At 36.7% G+C, this 23,356-nt stretch overlaps 2 protein-coding genes across 4 annotated transcripts in view; one reads left to right on the forward strand and one right to left on the reverse strand.

Annotated features, from left to right (window-relative positions):
* The window catches only part of LOC139797227 (uncharacterized), a 32,046-nt gene extending 30,858 nt beyond the window's left edge, over positions 1–1,188 (reverse strand). Inside the window, exons 1-2 of the mRNA XM_071746210.1 lie at positions 1,177–1,188; positions 664–1,056 (exon numbers count right to left, since the gene is read on the reverse strand). Coding sequence (XP_071602311.1) covers positions 664–1,056; positions 1,177–1,188 — 405 coding nt within the window. The remainder of the gene's footprint in view (positions 1–663; positions 1,057–1,176) is intronic.
* The window catches only part of KCNH7 (potassium voltage-gated channel subfamily H member 7), a 212,126-nt gene that overhangs the window by 36,443 nt on the left and 152,327 nt on the right, over positions 1–23,356 (forward strand). The gene's annotated exons all lie outside the window — the stretch shown is intronic.

Below are 23,356 nucleotides of genomic sequence, written 5' to 3' on the forward strand. Positions count from 1 at the left end.
TGCATGCAAATATTTCATACATTTTCATTTTAGTTGTTCAGCAAAACAGGTATTATGGTCAGCCCTGTACGACCTGCAGAACTAACTCTGATGATTTATTTGTAAGGATTGTTACATGAAAAAGTCAGTCTTGGCTAAGATGGTTAACTGACTGGCTATGCATTTGTTTGCTTCTCCTAATCATATGTTTATCTATTCAGATTTTTTTAAAAGAGCATTCATAACACTGGTAGAGGTACACAACTTATGACAGAGCTTTCAGCTCTCTGATAACTGTCCTGAACTCCACCACCTAGAACTGCTCTGTGAGACCCATACATGTGAATTAGCTGAATAATCAACTTCCATGAACAAATACTAGCGGTTTTTTACTTACTATTCATCTGTTCTTAAATTATGTCATTTGTATGGTATAGAGGGATGAATTCAAGTTTTCAGTGTTTACAAAATCAGAAAATTTCACATTCCTTTTCTGCCATTTAGACCAAAAGGTGCGCAGCACCTGCAGCAAGCTCTGGTTCCACTCCTCTGCCTGGAAGTCAGATAAGCTCCTAACCCACACCTGCGATCCACCGAGTTACAAACCCAGACAGAGAGCTACAGGTTCCGATCGCGTTCTGTTTCTTCCAACAGGACTTGGTAGCTCCCAAGTATCAGACATACCCTTACGAACTGATCTCCCTCTCCAGCAGTCACACGCCCGATCAGAACGGCCCCGCGCACAGGCAGCGAGGTGCAGGCCGCGGCCCCTCCCGGAGCCGGAGCTGCTCGGGGCCTGCAGAGGAGGCCGCTGCGCCCCGTGTGTACAAACAAAAGCCCCGGTTCCCGTAGCAACCCGGCCTCCCTCTGAAAGCTGCCTGGCCCGGCGCGGCTCTGCAGGGCACGGAAAGGGTCGCCGCGCCACTGCCTGGCACAGCACGGCCCAGCAAGAAAAGGTTGGACCCGGCCCGGCCCGGCCCGGCCCGGCCCGGCCCGGCACATTCCGCTGGCGGCCCCTTCCTCTTCCCGGGGCTCCCTCCACGCTTCATCCCCTTTGGACAACGTGGTTGAAGATTTCTAGGGATACAGGCAGCAAAGGTGAAGGGGTGAGGGCGTGTTTCAGCTCCGAGAGCTGATAAATGCTCACGCTCTGCAGGCTTGTACCTGGCCAGACTGTGCAAGAGCTTCTTGCCTTACCTTGGAAACCATTTATAAAATACTAAGCTGTAGAATGTGCTTAAATATGTAGATTTTACATTTACATTAGTAAGGGAAAAACAGTCGTTTTCATGGTGATACAGAATTTTAAAATCTAAAGAAAAGTACCCTTTGGAAAGGGAGATGGACTGTGCACAACAGAATGCTGTGAATTTTTTGCATTTTTTCGTTTTTTTTTTTTTTTTTTTTTTTTTTTTAATCTAATGTCTGCTGATTAGGTTTTATCTACAAACTTGTGTCTTTCCTTGCTGAGTGGAGATATGTTATCCATACAGCATTCCTGGATCCACAATAGCCAACACTTGTGTCAACTTTTACTAGCAAGACTCCAGAAATAGAGAAACATTTCATTTATTATTACTGGCAACTAAATGGGACCAAAAAAAAAGATCCTCTCAGACCCAGTTTCCAAGACACATATTTTTTTTCATTAAGTTATTATAATAAAATTATTCTGATTGTTACTATAATTACCTTTAGAGAATTCATAGATAAAGTGTGTGTTTGCGTGAATCAAGTAAAAAAACCAGAAGAATGTTCTTAATTGTTATGAACTTGGAAGATAATGCTTCGAGCGAGGTGATCAAGACAGATTTTATCTGCTCAATTGGACTCTCACAGCTAACTGCAAATCCCACATTTCTTCATTGTGAACAGATAATCTTTTTATACCTCTGACAGGGAATATTTTCATTCATTGTCTGCTTTCAATTGATAATTCCTGTCAGTGACAAACTTATGTAAAAATATTCAGAGTCTGATTTCACTGCATGTTACTTCATTATACGAGTGTTGTCACATGGGAAGAATTGTAGCTTTTACTGAACTTTTTTTTCACAAGATATCAAGGCAAAAACATTGCTGGCTAAGAAAAAGGTGATAAAACTTTCATTAATGCCTAAAAGTTTGCCCAGGTCATCATGAAAGACCCTATTGGTAGGAAAAGTGCTAATTCCATGTGAACACTTGGCATATTATAAACTACTAGTGAATCTTTTTCTGTACCAACATTGGTCAAGAAGTTCTCATGTACTCAGTTATATTTTTTAGACATTCATTGTTTCTGATATATTGAGCTAGAATTTAGATGCCTAACCTCTAATGAAAAGCAATAGTAGGTGGATGCCTTACTTTTTAAATACCAGCCTTTGCTCATACTTATAAAATACATCCACAAATGTAGTTAGTTCCAATTTAATTGAACAATGCAAAGTTCAATAGTAAGTGCTCCCACAGTTAGATTTTTAACATCTTACCCATCCAAATTTCCTTCAACCCTTTGACATTTCTTCTCAACACACAGTAAGATAAAATTTAGATAATCAGGTATCCTTACCATCAGGATCAGTTTCAGCAATATGAGCTGCTGTAACCAAAATGTCCTCAATTGTGTAACAAACAATATCCTGGCCTGTCTGTCTGCATCGTTAGAAAGCATTCAGCTCTACAAATGCATTATGTTGAAGAGATGAAGGGTTTGTTCTTAAAAAATCAAGATATATAACTCACAGCCTGTCTGCCAAGTATAAGCACTTCCTTTTATCATGCATGAGTACATTTAATCTGAGGGGTCACTCTATGTTTCCTTAAAAAATATATTAGAGTGCTTATGAAAAATGACACTGAGTTCAAATTCTTTTAGTGCATATGAGGACCTGAATGAAATGGATCTGCAGGAACAAATACAATTTTTAGCTTATTTCACATAGACCATCACCAGATTCTAAGAAAAATGTGTTACTACCATCCTCACCAGATGTAAACTAATGAACTACAACTAAATGCTTCAATTTACCATTACTGCTCTCCTCAACTATGTGACCACCCTGTTAGTATATAAAATCATTAGGGATCTGACTAAATTAATTTCACTCCCATACTTTCAATAGTCCGCGTCCCAAGGAATCTCTTTAGTCTGAAAAACTCTTCCAAAATTTCACTTAGAGTAGGATTCAATGGCAAAGTGGAATCAGAGCTAGTGTTTACATTAAGCTGCCACTCCTAAAATTTTCTCAGGTAGTTTTATCATCTCTGTGATGCAGCCAAACACTGCCACAGAGAAACTTCACCTAGAAATAAAACAATAAAGATTGACTTTGTAATTACGTATACCCAAATGTAAGTAACATATAAACCTATATAGAAAAATGACCATGATTTTAACAGCCCTATTCATTAGACAGTATTGCCTTTCTTATCACCATCTTGAATTTAGAACAGATATGGGCCATGGAAATGTAATTTTAGAGAGCACTAAGGTGCAGCCTTCTTAGCCCCACACCTCAAAAATAGTTTTGAGATTCGTATGTAAACTGTGACTACACAACCACCAGCCAGCCTTCTGAGCATGACGTCAGTGATGGCATCTCTTGCTAGATATCAAAGCTTGCTTTTCAGTGAGATGCATTTCTAACTTTAGACTCTATATCAGCAAGTTCTCTAAAAATATGACATGTTTCAAATGTACACAGAGTGAATACAGAGATACAGAGTACACACAGAGAAGCATAAGTCCCCCACTCATGCTCAGCAGCTGGCCAGCCAAATAGGTCACCAATGCTCTCTCTGATGGTTCTTTGGATAGATCAGGAAGTTTGACCATGGCCAGGGATTTGCTTGAAGTCAAATATAAAACACTAATGTGTGTTCACCCAGACCAGGAAGAGATGAATATTATTCCAAACTTGAAAGCAGTAAAGAATCTCGTATCAGCTAGATTAAATGATCTTCAGAAGAGCTTCCTAACATTTGTCTGGTTGTACTACAGCAGACAGCAGTACTAAGGAAACATTTGATTTTAAAAATCAAAAGATTGTATGTTTTACAGTTTACTTTGACATATTTTTCTTCTAAAATAAGTATCATAAAGGATCATCTCAGCTGAAAAGACAGGATGCCCCCTTGATATGCTGATAGTAAGACAGAACGGCTTGACTTTGCACTCAATTCTTTGGGCTCATGGGCTCATGGCTCACAAGTACCCCTGTCATTACATTATGGAGAATCTCAGGCATTTCTAGTTTTAAAGTATATTAATATGAAGAGATAGGAGCCACAGTCTACTCTTATTTACACTCTGTGACTCCTTTTGGTGCTGGGTTCATAGTAAAGTCATAGTGAGCTCCATTTCTCTTCATAAGGTAACTCAAACATTTTTACTGAGTCTCGTAATGCCACATGCTAATCCCTGTATGGAAGCTTCCCTCTCTGGGGACATTTTAAATGTGTTTATTAGAAAGACCATATTTATATCTTCAGGGAAGCCTGTATATAAAAGGGAAAAACCTTGTAGGGCAGATGTTGCAATTGGCTGAAAGATTGAAACTGAGCTTTGTTGTATGCAAACTAGAGCGTGAACATTTTTCGTGTAACTTGGATTTAAAGGAGCAGGATGAAATAAAAAAAAAAGGAAAAAATGTGGACATCTCTTTATACCCCAGTACTATATTACAAAAGCATTGAGAATGACTTCAGAAAATTGACTGCTTTGAAATATATTTTATCCTTTCTGATCAATGATAGTTTTAAAAATTTCTCCAAAGGCTGGTTCAGGAAACTATTTTTAAACTTATTCAAAGGCACACACCATTTCACCCAAGTTAAATGTAATGAAACTGTACTTTGCTGTATAAAAATAGAATAATCAATCACATTCATTCAGCTAGTGTGGCCCGCAGGACAACAGTGACTCTGCTGTTGGAACTTAATGTTCACATGAAAAAAATACAAAACACTATCATGGCACTAATGTGTTCTCCAAATTACCAAATGTTACATCCCATATTGTGTGAAAGACTTTTGGAACCTTCATTCCTGTAAATAGTAAAACCAAGAGTAAACTCCAAAGCCCCGGAAAAGAAATGTAGTTCCTTGGAATCATTTAACATAACACAAAAGGCAAGGTAACTTTCTGAATTTCATATATCATATCATACACTTCAGCAAAGCTCAGCACACAGTCTCCCACAGCATCCTTCTGGAGAAGCCAGCAGCCCACGGCTTGGGCAGGTGCACCCTTCACTGGGTTACAAACTGGCTGGATGACTGGGCTCAGAGAGTGATGGTGAATGGTGCTGAATCCTGTTGGTATCCAGTTACTGGTGGGGTACCCCCTATGGATCAGTACTGGGCCCGGTCCTATTCAGTACCTTTATTGATGATCAGGATGAGGGGATGGAGTCTACCCTTAGTAAATTCATGGATGACATCAAGTAGGGGGAGGGTGTCAATCTGCTGGATAGTAGGAAGATGCTACAGAAGGACCTGGACAAGCTGGGTCAAAGGGCCGAGACCAAGAGTATGAAATTCAACAGGACCAAGTGCCAGGTCCTATACTTTGGCCACAACAACCCCATGCAGCACTACAGACAGGGGGAGAGTGGCTGGAGAGCAGCATGACAGAGAGGGACCTGGGAGGACTGGTTGACAGGCAGTTGAACGTGAGCCAGCAGTGTGCCCAGGGGGCCCAGAAGACCAATGGCATCCTGGCCTGTATCAGGAATAGTGTGACCAGCAGGACTAGGGATGTAATTCTTTGGTTCTGGGCCCCTCACCTCAAGAAACATTGAGGTGCTAGAGCAGGTCCAGAGTAGAGAAACAAGGCTGGTGAAATGACTAGAGGGAAAGTCTAATGAGGAGAGTCTGAGGGAGCTGGGGTGAGTTTCATATTTACCCAGTGGAGGACAACTGTTAAATATTAACAAAAATCAGCACAGTATATTGCTCACTGTCAGTGATATACAACTATGTAGCTTCATATTTAGGCCAGAAATACACCAGCTCTTAACTTCAATACCCCTATTCCAGGCCTTTTGAAAGGCCTTTTCTTCATCAGTGAGACAGAAGGAAAGAAAATTGGTTTTGTTATTCATCATTGGTCACACCCTATCTGTGTAGGCAGTTAATGCTTTGTTTCTTTAGTAATGTAAGCAAAGAAAAAAAATCTGGTGCTTCTGCTTTTGATTTGCCCTGAGGTGAAATACAAAGGGACAAACTGACACTCAACATTTAATTCATAGTTAAACTGCAAGAGTATTTACAATGGCAATGACAGCAGTGGCTGCCAGCACTCAAAATCACAGCACTGACGATAACTGGGTAAACAGTTTAGGGAACACTAGGTCATCCAAATGTCATTATTTGGCATATCAATATACCTCATTATCTTTCATGTACTACTTCAGCTAGACATGGAGACAATTGTAGAGTACATAGTTTTAATACATAAACAATTCAAACAGTTCAGATCATGGGCACAGTACTCAATATTTAAGAAAGTTTAAACTCTATCAAAAAGACTTACTGACTTTTCAGGATGGAAATCGCTTGGTATTGCTGTGATATAGCATACAATGTAAGATTTTTTTTCTTCTCTAGATGCTAATTCTTAGTGAGGAAACGAAGTTTGCAGTTGGTATGCTTTAGCATGGTGCTAACTGATGGTTTGGCATTGTTTGGTGGCACAGAACTGTATGTTATGGAGCAGAGTGTGCAACACTGACAAAAACTGAAATCATAGTGTTAAGTTTGACAGTTAGGAAGATCTCATTGAGAGATAAGAAAATTTGTAATATATTCACCACTACATAATATTTCACAATGTACTAAATAGAAAGATTAATGGCCAGAGATAGACATTCTCTGGATTTATATTCCAATAAAAGGGTCATAATAAAGTAGTTCCAGTTTCTAATGAAAAAATCATAAATACAAGAGTAGTGACATAGATGACAGAAAAAATAACTTTTGGTGGCCTGTGAGACGATTTTGATAATGTGTATTCAAGTCAGCAATAAGCACATCAAAACATCATCAGAGGAGGAACCTTGTAGCACAACTATGAGCATTTTTAATCACATACCAAAAAATGAAATGGGTACCATGGATGAATAGTGAGGGACAAAGAGCAAGTTACATGACATTGACGTGTAAGCTTGTACTGCAGGTATTTATATTATAACTCTTCTACAGAGTCAAGGCTGCTGAGCTCCAGCAGTCTAGCAGGTAGCACTCAGAAGCAAGTAAGAACATACAGCAAAGAAGATACAAACAAAGGAAGTCTATGAAACACGGCAAGTCAAGTGCTATCTCTTTCAAGTTTCTTGACTTCATAAACTGTGAAATGCATCAAAGGATCTTTCTATACAGTCTGGTTTCTTTACTTCAATCATCACCTTTAACCCTATCATTGTGAATATTTTGCTGAGCAATTCAGAATACCCAATGAGCATCACAGAAATTAAATTATTCTATCAGTGTGTGTCTCAAACAGGTCTTCAAGTAGACAAAATCTTGGGGAATAAAAAGGAAGATACACCACTGATCATAAGACTATTTGGCCTTTGACATATTTTAATGCACTGGGTTGGACAGATGAGGGAGCTGTATTCCATAATTTAAAGCTCGACAGTGTGTTTAACATACTGTTTATATATAGAAGAAGTGTGAAGGACCATTACTCCATAGGAGAAATACTTGGTTGTATTAGAGAGGAGTAGCTTGTTCTTCCCAATTTTAGTAATGTTTGTACATTTCTCATATGACCCTTCAGTTCTTCTGGACTGCACAGGAGCAGATAAGGATAGACTTTAGTCAACTGGCCACAGTCCTTTGACTCATTCCTGTTAAGGACATGATGGCAGGCCAGACTTGGAACAAAATGCACAGAAGAGCAAGGAGAAAACATATTGAGATTCTACAGGACATTAATCTAGATCTTCGAGCCAAACAGTAATTATCTATGGAATTACCACAATAAAGAGGGTTAAGAGGTCATCTTTGCTTGAGGCAGCGAATGCCCTCTAGATTACTGGCTTACAGGTAATGTGTTTGCATATTTGGCCTTCTCCAAAAGTCTGTGTCTATCAATACCTCAAACTATTCATTTGTAAGTTCTATGATAAATAATTGAAGTCGCCTCTTCATTAAACATATTATTTCTCACCTGCTCAAATAATAATTTAGCTTTATAAACCATGAAATGAAGTTGCTTGCTAGATTGCCAGTGAAAGTACTTACACCCTTATTTAGTACTACGTATAGAAAGCTGTTTTTTATTGTTGACTGTGGATTCACACCACACACACTGACACACACTCCATTTTGAACATATAACCATGTGCTGCATACTTCGTATCAGGAACTGTTTTCAGTCCACATCAGTATGTTCTTACCTTTCTTTTTTACTAAGGGAGCAGTAACTGATCTGATTTGGTACTGAAAGCTCCAGCTTCCTAGCTGACATATACTTTGGAGTTCCTGTGCTACCCCTAGCAGGAAAATTTCTGTATCAATGAATCTTGCAGAGACTGACTGATTTGAGACTCTGTTCCTCTGCAATTGTTCTCTTAAGACTCATTGTCCTACTCACCTAAGGACTTTTTCCCTGTTTTCTTACACTCAGTGAACCCAGTTTGGGATTTTTGGTTTTTTTTAAGGCATCTGAAGAGAAAGGGGGCTTAGTCTCTTGAACATTTATGAGACCAAGTTGACACTCATTGCAGGGTGATTCAACTTCAGTATTCCTGGAAGACAAAGAGAAGGGATTTAAGTTTATACATCCAGTGTAAGAGAAGTAGTATCAGAATGCACATTGATTTTTATTCTTTTTTATCTCCTATTAAAAAGCAAAAGAAGAAAACAATTTGTTAATAGCTTAGCTGGGTGATGAATGCAATTTTTTGTGTGTGTCTGTTGCCCTTTTCCTTTAATTTCTGTTTATTATTTGAGTACTTTGGTCATCTGGCATTTGCCATTACTTGGCAAATACTTCAAAGTAAAGGGAAAATTGGGTGCTAGCCTCGTTATGAGTTATTATGTTCAATACATTTTCATCTCAAATATTCTCTTCTACACACTGATCTTTTTTTCCATTGTCTTGAAAACTGCAAAACTGCAAACCCATTTTCAAGTGGCCTTAGGCTGCATTTTCAAGGTATGTGGCTGACTGACTCTTCTTCATATCATCTTATTTACCATTCTTTTAATCATTTAAATAATCAAATATTTTGATTCCAAACAGATATTAGCTTGATGTGTTTATGTTTTATTTTCATTATCATCTCCACTTGCCTTTTAGATGTGAATGAATACAACAGAATGTGATTCAGAGGAAAAATTGTGATTTCATGAGCTCCCTCTGCAGTCTTTCCCCCATATAATTATTTTCATCTTTAAAAGCTTTTTCCAAAACAGCTGAGCTAAATGTTTCAAGCTGCAGATGCTATCTTTTAATTCTTGTCTTTTTGAAAATAGAGGCGGGTTTATTCATTTCCTTTGTTTCATCATAGTTCACATACATAATCAGTTTGGTTTCCTGTTAGTTTTCTAGATTAACCAGCTCTGTTTGCTATTTCTTTGGAATTCATGATTCTCTACTCTTATCATATTTAACCTGTCTCGTGTAGAGCATCTTCAGCTATATCTTTCTTGAAGAATCTTGAATTTGAACAGTGCTTCCCACAGTAGATCCACAGCATTGCAAGAGTGTACCTAAAAGCCCCATACAGAGTAGGCAGATCTCTAAGTGTGATGCTTCTGTTAATGATGTCATGGCTGTTTTATGACGTTTATGACTGCTTTGTAGTCACTTTCCTCAGCTACACATCTTGACCTAAGCAGGTATCTTTGTACACATTCCCCACTAAACTGCACACTGATTGGTCAGATCATTTTATCTGATTTTGCCAGGATCATTTTAATCCTGGCATCCTGCAGCCCCTACAAGACTGGAATCATCTGCAAATTAAAACAGACTTTTCAAATCATTAATAAATAAAACTGGATAGATTATTTATATGTTATTAACTGTAAGGCATTTTAACTTCTGGTCTGATTAGATAAATTAGCATTATGCATATGACCAAACATTCGCCCCATAACTTGTTTCAAAATTTGTGTCATTTTCAATGACCCTGAGGTTGTGTGAATTCTAGTGTTCTGTTGCAGTCTAAAAAGCTGTACGTGGACAGAATCAACCATAATGAGGCCTTTCTTCCCCTTCTTCATGCCTTGAACACAGTATAAGCTTAGGATCAGATAACAGCTTAGCTGAGTTTCCATATAATTGGGCATTAATCAAAGTTTTTGAGAGTTGGTAATTTTCCCTCTGTACTTATCACACTTGTATATGCACTTCAGAGTTTCCAAATGATTTACATACATACTTCCCTCAGTTTAACAATAGTGTGTTTTCTAGAATAATTGAATTCCCAATGACAGCTAAACAATTTCATAAATTTCAAGTATTTTTCTGTGTGCATTTTATTATCTGTAAATATTTCTTGGCTATTTGTGTATTTTGGTTGGTTCTCATTGTCCCTGGGTTACTAAATCTTATTGTAAGTCACTGGTCTCATGGGTCACATGGCACAGCTCTTTGCTGCATCCTTAATGGCTGCAACTTTGAAAACATTCAAGTAATGAATAACCATTAGTAAATGCTGATGAATGAAGACCTGCTGAATCAGTGCATAATTATTCTGCATTTGAAATAAATATTGGATTTCCTTAGGGCTAGCTATTATTGATGCATTGATAGAAACAAATTTCTCATGGCAAAAAATTGAAAAAATATTCAAAACCAAAGGTACAAAATCATGACTGAGCCATCCAGCTACTTAGATTTTTAATTCATACTTGCAAATAGTAGTCTTAAACCATTTTTCCCTAGCTCTAAAATGTATCACCTTTACTAGTAGCAGTGTAAAATCTTGATATACTAGAACATATTTTATCGGGTTTAGTAAATGAACAAGTAGTTCATTAAAATATGTTATAATAATTGAGAAAGATTCCTCAATAAAAGCATCATTAATCTGAAGCATGCTACTTCCAGACTGGAGTTTCTGATGGAAGATAAATAATTCACTTTAGCTATCAGAATCAAAATCTGTTTCTTTAATTTAGGACAATTAGCAGGTTAATGGACATTTACTACTTACCTATCCAAATCATAACTTATTAGGAACAAGTTCTAAATCTGTAGTTTAGGTATACTTTTCCCATTACATAGGAGATGAGGTTAAAATGAATTTTCTAGCATTCCAGACAAGTGTAATAAAGGATTTCACATGTTTTTTTTCTCCTACACCTTAGGTTGCATCTGCTCACACCAGTGAGAGTAACAGAACCCTTGTTAACTTTTACAGGTACAGAAACAGACCCACATTTGCAAAATTCAGTTAAACCACCTAGAGGGAAAAAAAATACCCTGAAGCCAAAAAGTTTCTGAGTACTCTCAGGCATGTATTAAATAAATACCAGAACAGGTGATTTTTGAATAGAGATTAAGTTGTAAATTTTTTGCCATGATAAGCTTCTTAATTTCGTGACCTGTACAATACAGGTGAGTTAAACAACTCATATTTCAGTCTTTGCTGGCAGACAAACAGTAAGTGACATCTAAGGACAGAGGTGTGCTGAGCAAAACCTCAAGGCTATTTAGAAAAACAGCTGGTTAGCTGATTTACTTTCTCATTTCATACCTAGAAAACAACAACAACAAAATCCCACAAAAAAACAACGAAACAAAAAACCTAAACTGAACCAAATCAAAAACAACAACAAAAAACACAAACAAACTAACTAACAAAAAACCAAAACCACACAGCTATAACAGAAAAGTGAATCTTCTTTGCTACAACCTTGCTCCAGTGGCTCAGTCAATCATTAAAATATTACACAATGAGTCACTGTTTGAAAGAATTTTTGAAGTTCTCAAGTCCAGGCCTTGCTCATATAGATTTTGCTCCATATAAGCTGGTTGTTTGCTTCCTATTGGTTTAGATTTCTCAAGCAATGGGAGTTCCATTCTGCCTAAAGCTGTTATTCTGTGGTCTAGCAGATAGTGGTCTAGCACTTGTAGCTATGGCCACTGTTGTAATAAAGTGATGGGAAAAGAACATCCTAGAGCATGAGAGCTGAGAAAAGCAAATGAGAGTGAAGAAGAAATGTGATAAAATATACAGGATATTGGAAACAGAAACGTGTACCAGGAAGAATGAAGATTAATGATATATTCCCATAAATAAACATAATCTGTATAAACTGTAAAAATCCTATAAGGGAGAACCTACACATGGGAAACCAGAAAGCTGTTCTTGTGTTATAAAATATTTGTTAAATATGAAATTCAATAGAAAGTTCTACACATTTATGAATACCAAAAAGTATAATTTTTTTAACATTGCCTATTTAGACAGAAACTTTATACTTAGCTCCAGGCAACACTGTTGGGCGGGAGGGGCAGGGGTGAGTGGCAGGAGGGGACAGAAATAAATTCACAGTGCCTGTAATTCTCTTTGCTCTAGGTATGGACAGTTATCATGTCCTTTCTGTTAGACAGCTTCAGTCCTTTACATATGAAGAAATGACCTAATACAAAGCTGGAATTAGTTGTTACTTTCCAGCAAGTAGTACTTTGGATTTCCTTATCATGAGGTTGATTATCTGGGAAGTGAAGTGTATAAAACTTTTGCTACTTAAAAAAGCTCTCGCCACAGTTGGATACTTCTTGATATTCAATGTAAAATGGTACATTTTTCTTAAATTTTTTTTCAGTTATGTGTGAAATCATGTTTTAAATACAAACAGACTTCATGACTACATTTTCTCATCCAATACAGCAAGAATGCAGCTCTTTGCCTGCATGTTATTTTTATGCTATGCATGTTTGTTCAATTCAAAATAGATCTAAAAATATAGTGTCTTTAAAAGGTAGCATAGAGAGGAGTAAATATATTAATTTAAAGTCTGAAAGATTGCATGTATTTAGCTTAAGTAATACAATGTCATGAATAATATATTTCATTATTGAAGCAATATAAACTGAAATACTGCTTTCATTGCACAGTGTATTATAGAGATATAAAGGCATCCTTAATCCATTTTAGTAAAGGTCTGTTGGAGAACTGGATTTGTAAAAAGCAAGCTAAGGTATTAGACCAAGGTATATGACATTCTGAAAGAAATAAAAAAAAGACAACAAAAACAAAAGACAGATATGGTAGTGTAATTTTAGTTACTTTTGGGGATGGACAAGAAACGAGTTTCAAGTGGGATTATGTGAGTGTCAAGTGGTGGAGGGAAGGTTGGCTCAAAGACTGGTCATTAGTTCAAATGGCTTTCAGGAAGCTGCTGATGAAGAAGTTGTGTTTGTCTAACAGTGTGGATCATTCAGCTTGTTTATGTAACTTAACTATCCACTGGACAGCAATCACCCCTATAGTGCTGTTTGTAGTAGTAATTTGGAGCTTGTCTCAGAACAAGGACAAAAGATGAGTAAGGATCCTCCCCTTTCTCTTCAAATTATATCACAAAATTAAAGAAAGGTGATCTGATAGTCTTAGATACATAAGACTAATTCATAATTTAATTCTTTTAACACAGAATGACTGTATGTGGCCCTGAAGTATGAGACAGGTCTTATTCCACATCTGTATTGGCCACTGGGGAAAGGGTCACTATTTTCTGAGAAAAAGGAAAATCTTAAATATTACGAAATAACATGAACCTTTTTTCAAAATTAAAGGATACTCTTCTTCCTTTGTTTATTTGTCCTTCCTTTTTCTCCAGCGATCAACACAAACTTAAATTAATTTTTATAAAGGGGATTTCTGTACATATTTTGAAATGGAGATATTTCACTTTAATCACTTTGTCAGAAAAAAATGGGAACATATGCTCATGGCTTTAAATTAGTGTAATTTAGTTTCACTTGTCAGCCAAGGTAAAGCCAGTTCAGTTCAGTTTGTCTTTAGGACCTGTGATTCAGAAAAGCTTGATTTCTGATACATGCAAGAGCTCTAGTTTGTCTAGAATTGGAATGTGTCAGAAAACTGAATGTTGCAGAATAAGCAACATTAACTGATTATGTCCTTAGCTCAGGTTCCATTGATCTAAGAAGCATCAAAATATTGTGTTAGTGAGACACAGAAGGCACTGAAAACAACTGCTAGCTAAATGATGTACTGCTCTGGCATATATATGTTTATAGCACATGTTCAAACTTACACTTAAAAGCCTGGCCAGCACTGTAAAGGTCTCCATTAAAATTTTCATCCAATAAAAGCACAGTATTTTGTATTCAAAGTGTGTATTCACACTTTGTATTCAAAGATACTACTTATCCACCAGTAGCATTTTTTAAAATAAAACTGAATAGGAACATGGACAAGATTCCCTGGGCAGGAGAGTTGCTATCAGCAAGACAGCTTGAAACAATGAAATGCTGCTCAGATGCTCATATAAATGAGTACACAGCCAGACTAGGAAAGGTCAGATGTAGTTAGAGTACAATCCACAAATTGTAGTTTGTTTCAGGGAGATTTGATGTGTTTGACTCAAATATTTGACTGGATCATTAGCACTACTGCAAATGCAAGGACAAGCCTTTGTGTTTAAATAACTGAGGAAGATGTGCAGCCTAGTTTCCCATGTTTATGTTATTATCCCAGACTTTCTGGTGCATTTTCTTAACTATCAGGGGAAATTGCTCAGATCTCAAATGTAAACACATAGTCTAAGCACTTGAGCTTATAATTTATTTCCTTACGTGATAAGAAGCCAATGACATTGTTTCAATAAATGCATATATTCTTGCATCCCTGTATGCTTAAAGAATGGAATTGCTTTCTGCCCTATTGAACTTACAGTTTTTAACTTACAGCCTATACAGAAATGTAGGATGTTTAAATTAAGCAGAAAACCCTAACAAAATGTAGATAAGGAATGTGAAAGACAAGTCTATTGACAGCTACATTATTACAGAAGGCTGAAGTTTTCCACTGAGGGCTTCAAGTGCAAATACTGCTGACATGATGACACTTTTTTGCTCTGCTTCTGACAACTTATTTTCTATCATAAAAAGTAATATTTTGATCATCCTTGCAGGAAGTCCAATGTATAGTGTCATTTTGAACTTGATGCTCTCATATGCTACCTTGCAGTTCCCCTGGTCAGGATACATCCCTCTTAAGAGAATTCCCATGATACTCTCCACTGTAGTCAAGCAATAGTTGGTATAGTTTAGAAAACTTAACTCTTAAGGCTAATGGCTTCAGAAGTATGGAGTGGAATTCACTTTATCTTCCCCAGAGATCAGGAAATATGTGGCTTTGTTTTACCCACCAGAAAGTTATTCCTGATGAACTTTGAGTGAAATGCAAAATTAAGAATTTCACTTTAGTCAATGTATATTAAACTTAAAAATACAAAAACCATTCAGAAACAAGAAGAGTTTTCTACGGAAATTATCTCAAATCTTCTGCTTGTAAACAAATGGAAACAAATACAGCATCCATTTATAGCATAGAATTTATTACTCTCCTTACAACCTCCATAAACCTACAAGAACATATTTTTGAATCTCCTTTTCTCCTTGATTTGTGTAATCCCACTGATTCCCTCAGAATTAATTCCTAATGTACTTGAGTAAAACAAAAGAATCAGAATCATCAAGATCTTCACTGAAGCATTTGAGAATCATCTGACAAGGACTATTTTTGACCATTATATCCTTTCAGTGTCTAACAGGGATTATTTTAAAGTTCCCACCCCTCTTCCCCATTACTACAAATGCTCATCTTATAGATGGAAACCAAGGGACCTAATGCTGCCATGCCTGGCCTAGAATAAAGTTTTATGTTATTTCATGCTATTTAATATTTTATTTTAATATTTTTATTTTAATAAAATAAAATTTTATTTTAATATTTTAACTGTTAATAGTTGTTCTGCAATGGGTTTCTATTGCTTCATTTAGCATCTTGCTTGAATTCCTCCTTGTCATTTTCTTTTAGAAGCAACAACAGATTTCTAGCTCCTATTCTGTAGAAATGACCCTCCACAGGGAGCTTTCTGAAGTAAGAACATTGCAGCAGAACTACACTGTTTTCTTTACTAATCAAACTATCTTTTCCCCTAGAATTTAATTGGATTTCTTTTTTCGTCCTTAAAATGCCTCCTTACATTGTAGGAGCTTTTCTGAGTCTAGATTTTTGTCAGCTTGATCTTCCTTCTTACTGGGCCCAACTCTTTTTGTAATAAAAGACTTTGATTTTCGACAGGTTCCTTGCTTCCGAGGCCTTCATTGGCTTTACTGAAATTTGCAGAAGGTCAGTCTGAGCCACAGGTTCTCTATGGTATATCAAACAATACAAAAAAAGACTCAGATATTTTATAATCAGCATCTGTAAGAAAAAAAGTTCACTAATAAGTTTGCTTTCAAATTTCCATGGAACTCCCAAAATGGCAAAGTTTGAAAACATGTAATCAAATTACTAGGTTAATCAAAATAGGGGAAACAAAAATTAAGAAGTTGTCACAGTTACTAACAGAATTGGTAAAAATCAAGTTTTGCCTACTGAATGAGATAGTATACAAATCCTTTGGGTTCTGTATGTTGATAGAGCTACTGATAAATAGATTATCTCGGTCTGCAGCTTTTAAACAGTCAGAGTCACTGTGGATTTAATGAAGTGTGTTCACCTTTGATGTGCTTAGGCTGCTTGCAGCAGTATTCCAGCTTTTGATGCACCTGCTTGTGAAGCCACATCTTCTCTTCTCCAGGTACTAGGTGAGAGAATCCTGCTCCCTAGAAGATATCTACAAGTATAGCTTTAGATCCTGAAGAGCAGATACTGCACCTCCTGGTGAAGAGTGTTTCCCTCAAAGTAGTTTCAATCAGTGCCACAAGTAAACAAAAGTTATCACAGCTCCTGTAGGTACAGCTGTACTGGGCCCTCTGCCAGAACACAATTACGTAATCAAAAGCCTAAATTAAAATTCTCTTGACAAAAATTTAATACAGGTTTGACCTAAGAAAAGTGTCAAGTTCCTGTTCTCAAGAACAGAAGGCACAATGCCTTCAAGTTGCTATAAAAAGGAAGATCAGATTCCAATAAAGGGAGTCCCAGAATCTCAGCCAGGAGAACTGGCACACAAAGTCCAGTTAAGGAAAAAACATTCTTACCCACACTCTTCTATATATGTACCTCACTGTCATTGGAGGGGTTCATTACAGGATGTTCTCCCAAACATGCAGGAGGTGAAGAGACCAATCAGCACAAGATTTGGCCACTAAGCTGTGATCCAAATGGGGGAAGCAAGGAAACCTAAGCTGCCATTCACTGCACCTACCACTGGTGTTGCAAGTTCTTGGCACAAAAAAGAGGAATGGGCAGATGACATATTGCTGGCTGAATCTTTAGGAATTGTACGACAAGCAAGGCAGCACAGGTTTGGCCTTTGGTCCTTCTGTGTAGGCTCAGAAACACAAGACTGAGAATTTTCACCTAGTCAGTTTTTACTTAGCTGAGGACTTGACTTTGCTGCTGGATCAGCAGCTTGTTTATCAGCTTCTATCTGCTAGCTTATGAATGACAGTTTGAAAAGTCTACATTGCCAACATAAGATTAGCATCCCCAAGCCTCAGATTTATTTCAAGTTATTTAGATTAACATCCATGTGTCCTAGATATAGGATTTCAGAATGACAAATCTGATCTAAACCAGATTTCTCCCTGCCCCCCAAATGTAAAATGTAGATCCATCAAAAAATGAAGATAAAAAAGGCAGGTCAGTGCAGAGTGTTGGTACATTAAGAGGTTGAAAGTAAAATTGCACACATTTCCCTAAGGAAATGGCAAGAATTAAGAAATGCAGAAAATTAAAATACAGAAACATTTATGTGAAGAGTCAACAATAACCATTGATTGTAGGAATAAATCTTGGATGTGCTGAAATTACATTGCATGCATCCAAAAAGAAGTCAGAGTTGATTCAAAGGGAAATCTGAAAACTAATGTTTGTAGTGCTTACAACAGCATGCAAATATTAAAATACTATTAGTGGTTGAAACAGTAGAAAATCTTCAAACCCAAATGCATTCTAGGTGTAGAATGAAGAGTTTTCAAGAGATACAAGATAATTAACATGCTGTGAAAGTCAGAATAACTGCCTGAAAAGGGAGCACTGGTGACCTAGGGAGAGCTAATTACAAACAAAGTCTGGGAAAATTAGGGCAAGAAGAATCTCCCCTCCCCCTGGAAACATTAGAGGAAGCAGAGTTGTTTCCTGCAACTGAAATGGTACAGCTGTTCTCTGCTGGATCTTCCCTCTAATCTGTTTTAAAGGTACACTGACCATTTGTTTAGACTCCAAAGTATGCAGCCTGTAAAAAAGGGCAAAATAAATCCCAAGGAGTTACTGATTTGAGATGATGCTTTATATACTATCATGGAACAAAACTGTAAAATGGATGTCAGTGTTAATTCTCAGTTCATGGGTGTTCAAACAGATTTTGAGAACTTGAAGAGCATAGCTATTTGGAGATCCTATCCAATTTGATTGCATTTTTTGTGCTACAGGCTACATACACTTAAAATGGTTGCTCACATCTTTTCATGAGCTGAAAACATTGCAACGTGCCCTATAATTTAATCTCAGAAACATGTTAAATACAAAGAAATTAGGTTTATACACTAAGAGTGACAAATGTAACACTAAATATAATTGTTACGCAACATAGTCCAAATATTCAGGAATATTTCGTTAACTTTCAGATAGGAATATGTCTAAATCTGGTTGTAATACTTGCAAAAAACATCAGCAGCATTTAGTACTTGTGGATCACCTTGAATATTTAGCCTTAAGTTCCTTCTCCTCCCCCATCCTTATTTCAAGGTTTCAGTTATACTTTGTTAGAAAGTCCATAACATCACCAAAGAAGATTACACAGAGCATACGCTAAGAGGTAGACATACAAACCCATCACAAATGTTAGAGATTAAGAGAAACAAATATTTAACAGAACAGGCAGTTTTTCCAGGAGAACAACCACTCTGCATATAGCTGACCAGCTGCAAGCCTATTTAATTTATGACATACAGATGTTTGATTACACTTTTGCTAGGCAGGAGACTGTTGTGCATCCAGGTGTTCACAGGATCAGGTAATCAAGCATTGTTTGATTATGAAGAATTTATAAAATATTATTAACACAGTGCTAAAGCAAGCACTATTACTCTATCAATTCTATTATTCTATTCACTCTAATTGGAGCTCGTTTTCCTTGAATTCCCACCATCACAATAATCATAATTCTTTGAAAACATTGTGGTACAGGTATATTTCACACTTTAAACCTACTATACATTCTTATTACATAATATTTGCAGTCTCAATGGAGAAGACAAAAGAAGAATGAGTTTGGTGACATTAAGAAGGATCATTTACTTCTCTTTGGCTTAGGACTGGGAGGTCACCTTGGTGGAGGTTTGTCAGTAAATTGCTTAATTCTTAAGGGAGAACATATATTATGGCATCTCACTTCACATCTCAGAATTTCCATATGAAAGTCAATTGATGAGTCAGGGAACAAACTAAGGTACTCACAGTATTTATGGTTTGATTTTTTTCCCCTCTTTTTCAATATTTAATCTTTTAATCTTGATTGAAAGACATGTGGGAGCCTAGAGCACTAAGATAGACAAAGTCCTTGGAAGCCTGCTCTCATTGACCCTGCTCAAGCAGAGTTGTAGGTGACCTTGTATATTCCCTTCCCACCTTAACCATTCTGTGATTCTGTGCATTTGTCATTCTCTGATCATGTACCACCTCAAATGCTGAGAGACTGTGGGGAGATATCCCTGGACTCACCAACCATTTTATTAGCCCTAGTGCTTCCAAGCCCATCCTCTAAATACACATACTTTCCACGCAGTGACTATACACATTATCAGGTTCTCTACAGTGACTATTTTGCTGGCATTTCAGGGAGTGCTACAAGACACTGGGGCACTAGTAACTCTAATGTCTAAGATTATCTTGTGTGCTGCTGTGCTTATAACAATAGCGAGCTATTGGAAATTAATGTTGATGCATTTATTCCACTGCCTTCACCTTTCTTGTCAAATCTGTGCACATATGTGAAATATAATTTAATGTGCTGCATCGAAGAAAATAAATAGCATAGGAATCCATAGGAAAATATTTAATACTTATTTTTGAAAAATATCTACATCTAATAACTCAAATATAGTTTCAAGAAGTACCTGCTTTCTTAGGGGTTTAAAGGTGTTTTGGTAATCCATTTTGAACCAAAATTTTATTTCCCTATTTTTACTGAAAAAAAAAAAAATCACTGTTCCAAAGTCCACTGATCACTGCCTGTGATTTTACTCCAACAGTTTGACAGAAATAAGAAAGATCTTTTAAAACAAGTAGCATACAAATGACTATTAAAGATGGCCAGAGAAAGCGTTAAGTATGTATTTTAAAAAGAATGAGAAATAAGAAATTCTGCAAACTCTCTGCAATGAAGCCTTTGTAATTATTGCAATAGTTCTATTTCAAGGGTCACTTTGTGACATATATGATGTAATTATGAAAGTAATAAAAATGCTGTCAAGTAAGCACATTAGTACAATTAGGTATATGAAGTAGAAAAACCTGATATGAAATAAAACTATTAAAAAGATCAGTGTAACAGTTTCTGTCAATCTAAAATTCTCTGTCAAGAATTTCTTATGACAGAGATTGGTTCTGATCACCTTTGGAATCAGAGGGATGGGTGATAATGCTAAAAAGAAGCTGCCTAACAGGAAGACATAGTCTATAATAAGAGTGTGTATTACTAGCTCTCTTGTGTAAGGATACTTGGTTTAGGTCCCAAACTTACTTGTAAGTAAGCTAATTATGTTCAGTAACCTAAAGGTCAACTATCAAAGCCTGTTATATTCTCAAGGTTGGATCAAGAATGCAATGAGGTGGAGTATTCTGATATTTCTGATTTCACTAAGATGAACTATGAAGACATTTTTTCTTGATGGAACTGCTTTGCATTTTTCTGTCAGTGTACAGACCAAAATTAGAAGTGAAAATTAATTTACCATATACATGGACCATCAAAAGGTTTCATATTCCGATGTTTTAAGAAAATGTATGAAGAAGAGATTCTTGGAACTGTCAAAGGGCCGTACTTAACAGTATTCTGTTTTCAAATGTGTCTATTTCTATTTTTGTACTATAATGCATTTCTGGTATTAAGACCAGAATATTTATTTGCAGAATATAGTCACACTTAGCAACTAGCTCACTGATTGGAAGCTTTCCCCTCTGATTTGAATTTAGTGTTTCAGCCAGTCATTTTGTGTTTCTCTGGAACTAGGATGATCTGGAAGTCAACTGTTTCCATGGGTTTTCCATACATTTCCAATGTAGAATAAGGCTTCTCAGAAAACTCCTGCTTCCAGGTTCTCATAAGAAAAGCTTTTTATCAGCATTTTGAGACTAATGAAATGCTAGTAGGGTGTGAATGACTTGCTTTGTGGACCAAATTGATCATTTCTATCTAAGGTCTATCTAAGATCTATTGGTCTGTCAAAGTAAAATCAGCAGAACTTTGCTGGGACTTGGTTTACTCACAGTTTTAATTTTAATACAGCAATTCTGTACCTCATGAAGAATTACCTGTTGACAGATCACTTTTTCAATGATATCTTGTTCACTATAACAAGAAATACTTTTTACAGTCTATTTCCAACCTATGAGCTTGAAAGTAAAGCTATGGGTCCATTTCATTATGTTCCATTTGCTGGTATAGTCTGTCTCCTGTTAAAATAAACTGTACTAACAGCCTTCATATCTGTGAAACATCACCTGTACACCACTCCTTTTATTTTATATTCTTCCATGGAGACTAGGAAAACTTTCCTCTGCAGGAACTCTGTTAGGCAGAACTGGGCTCCGTGAGGAAACACTGAAGACAGAATGGGATATGCTGTTTTATCACTCCAAACATGAGCAGCATATGCCTCTGGCAAGCTTGTGTTGCCAGTTCTAGGAGTGGATAGGTCTCATGGCCAAGAAAGCTGCTGAGTGTTAGGTTTTATTTTTGAACACTGAAGAGTGTCACCCCTACAAGACAAAAGGAAATATTCTATATAGGTATAACCCTTGAGTAAGCAATAGCTTCAATTGCTCTAGGCTAGCTCTGATTTTGAATTGGAAGTTGGTATAAGCACAAAACAGGCCATGATAATATTTTCCATTTTTCTCTACCAGTGTCTATGATCATGTTCTTATCAATACCATTATTGATGCCCTTTTCTAATATCAGCAGTACTGCTTCTAGAGCAGTCCTTTTTTATGCAAGTAATCTAAACTACCTGACAACCCTCCTGATAGTTGTCAAGAGTAGCAGTGAGATCCTGTCAATCAGTGCATGACTTGTGACTGTTTCCTAAGCAGCAGCAGACAAAGCAAACCCTACAGTGACAGTATTCTGTGCTTACTTTTCTTGGCAGTAGCCAGCAGCTCTTAGTATTTTAAACATGACTAAAAATATCCACCAATTCAGAGAATGATATAAACGGCCTTGAAATAGACCACATAAGCCAACATTATTTATCACTGAGAGGTATAGAGAAGGGAAGCACTGAATCCAAATTCAAGTAGGATGTATCTGTGTGCCTAATTATCAATCAGAAAATAATTAAAAGGAGCAGACTGTCTTAATTCCTTGTTATTAAGTGACTAAACTGCAGACTCTTTTTTAAAAAATAAAACTCCTCCGAACATCTGGTTAATGGCTGTCCTCTGGACAATTCTGCTTGGATCTTTCAGAGGCATGGTTAGCTATAATTGTAATGAAAGATTTATACTAAAAAATTCCAATATGCCTTTATGTTCTCTAAATTAGGGAGAATTTATGATTTGGTATAAATTAGAAAGGAAACGTAATCATATTCACCTCAATTGAAGATTTAACAAGGAAACAAGAAAAAGTTCTCAAGATGAATTTCATACCTCAGTTACATTTTCCTTTCTGAAACCAGTCTTAGATTACAATACTTCATTTACAAAGACATCCCAGGAGCTTGCAATTAGGGCAAGAAAGATATATGTCTAATTTATATTCCTGAAAATGTGCAGCTTGGGAAGACTAAAATAGCAGTACTGCAGTACATAATACAGTCGAGAGTAAACAATGTAAGATTCATCCCTGGTAGTCATATTGTGGAAATATATGAGGATATGGAGGCAAAAATCAGTGAAAACCTCTTTTTGCTGCAGCCTTCCAGAAAAGACATGCAGTAAAGGCAGTTCACTTAAAAAAAATTCCTGTACAGAGAAAGCAAGAATAAGGAGATATTTGAAAA

This window comes from Heliangelus exortis, chromosome 6, assembly GCF_036169615.1.
Source record: "Heliangelus exortis chromosome 6, bHelExo1.hap1, whole genome shotgun sequence".
NCBI classification, from domain to species: Eukaryota; Metazoa; Chordata; class Aves; order Apodiformes; family Trochilidae; genus Heliangelus; species Heliangelus exortis.